The sequence below is a fragment of the Crocuta crocuta genome, unplaced genomic scaffold, assembly GCF_008692635.1.
Source record: "Crocuta crocuta isolate KB4526 unplaced genomic scaffold, BGI_CrCroc_1.0 C27761356, whole genome shotgun sequence".
Classification (NCBI taxonomy): Eukaryota; Metazoa; Chordata; class Mammalia; order Carnivora; family Hyaenidae; genus Crocuta; species Crocuta crocuta.
Window position 1 is genome coordinate 1 of NW_027546695.1, and position 619 is coordinate 619.

The 619-nt window shown below is 65.1% G+C and overlaps 1 protein-coding gene across 1 annotated transcript; it reads right to left on the minus strand.

Annotated features, from left to right (window-relative positions):
- Positions 1-5: 5 nt before the first annotated feature.
- LOC144218994 (intraflagellar transport protein 70A-like) lies at positions 6-611 on the minus strand (the record flags this gene model as incomplete). The annotated part of the gene is made up of 1 exon (XM_077748991.1): positions 6-611. A coding segment is annotated over exon 1 (594 nt), but the record flags the coding sequence as incomplete, so codon positions are not given.
- Between the last annotated feature and the right edge of the window lie 8 nt (positions 612-619).

A 619-nucleotide genomic window follows, 5' to 3' on the forward strand; every position in this document is an offset into this window, starting at 1 on the left:
CTGTAATAGGCCAAAGCCAGGTTGTAGGAAAGGTCAGGCCGGTAGCCCGAAGCCTGGAGGGCCGCAAAGAACTTGGAACACGCGGCCTCATACTGCCCCTCCTTGTAGAGCAAACAGCCCAGGTTGACTTGACCATCGGGCTCGTTCTCGCCCCCACTGTCCTCTCCCCCTTCCCCGCCCAGTAGCTGCTCCACCAGGCTCTTAGCCCCGGGCAGGTCGCCCTCGCTGTACTTGATCGCGGCTTGCAGACGGAGGACCCGGTTGTGGTAGGCGGGGTTGTCCAGCAGGAGGAAGGCGACCCGGGTGGCCTCTGGATAAAGGCAGGCCTTGTACAGGGCCTGCGCCTGATACAGGCGGTACTGCTCCAGTTCCGGGTGCAGCTGGCCCAGCTGCTCATAGCACTCGGCCGCCAGCGTGAACTCCTGCAGGCGGTAGTAGCAGTAGCCCAGCAGCGACAGGCCGGCGCGGCTCCTCGGGCTCCGCTGGAGCTCATCGCCCAGCAGCTGCACCGCCTCAGCGTAGCGCGAATCTCGGATGAGCCGGTACACGACGGCAGTGAACTCTCCATCGGGGATCTGCGCGCCGCTCAGCCCGGCCATAACCGCCAGGCTGGTTGTGC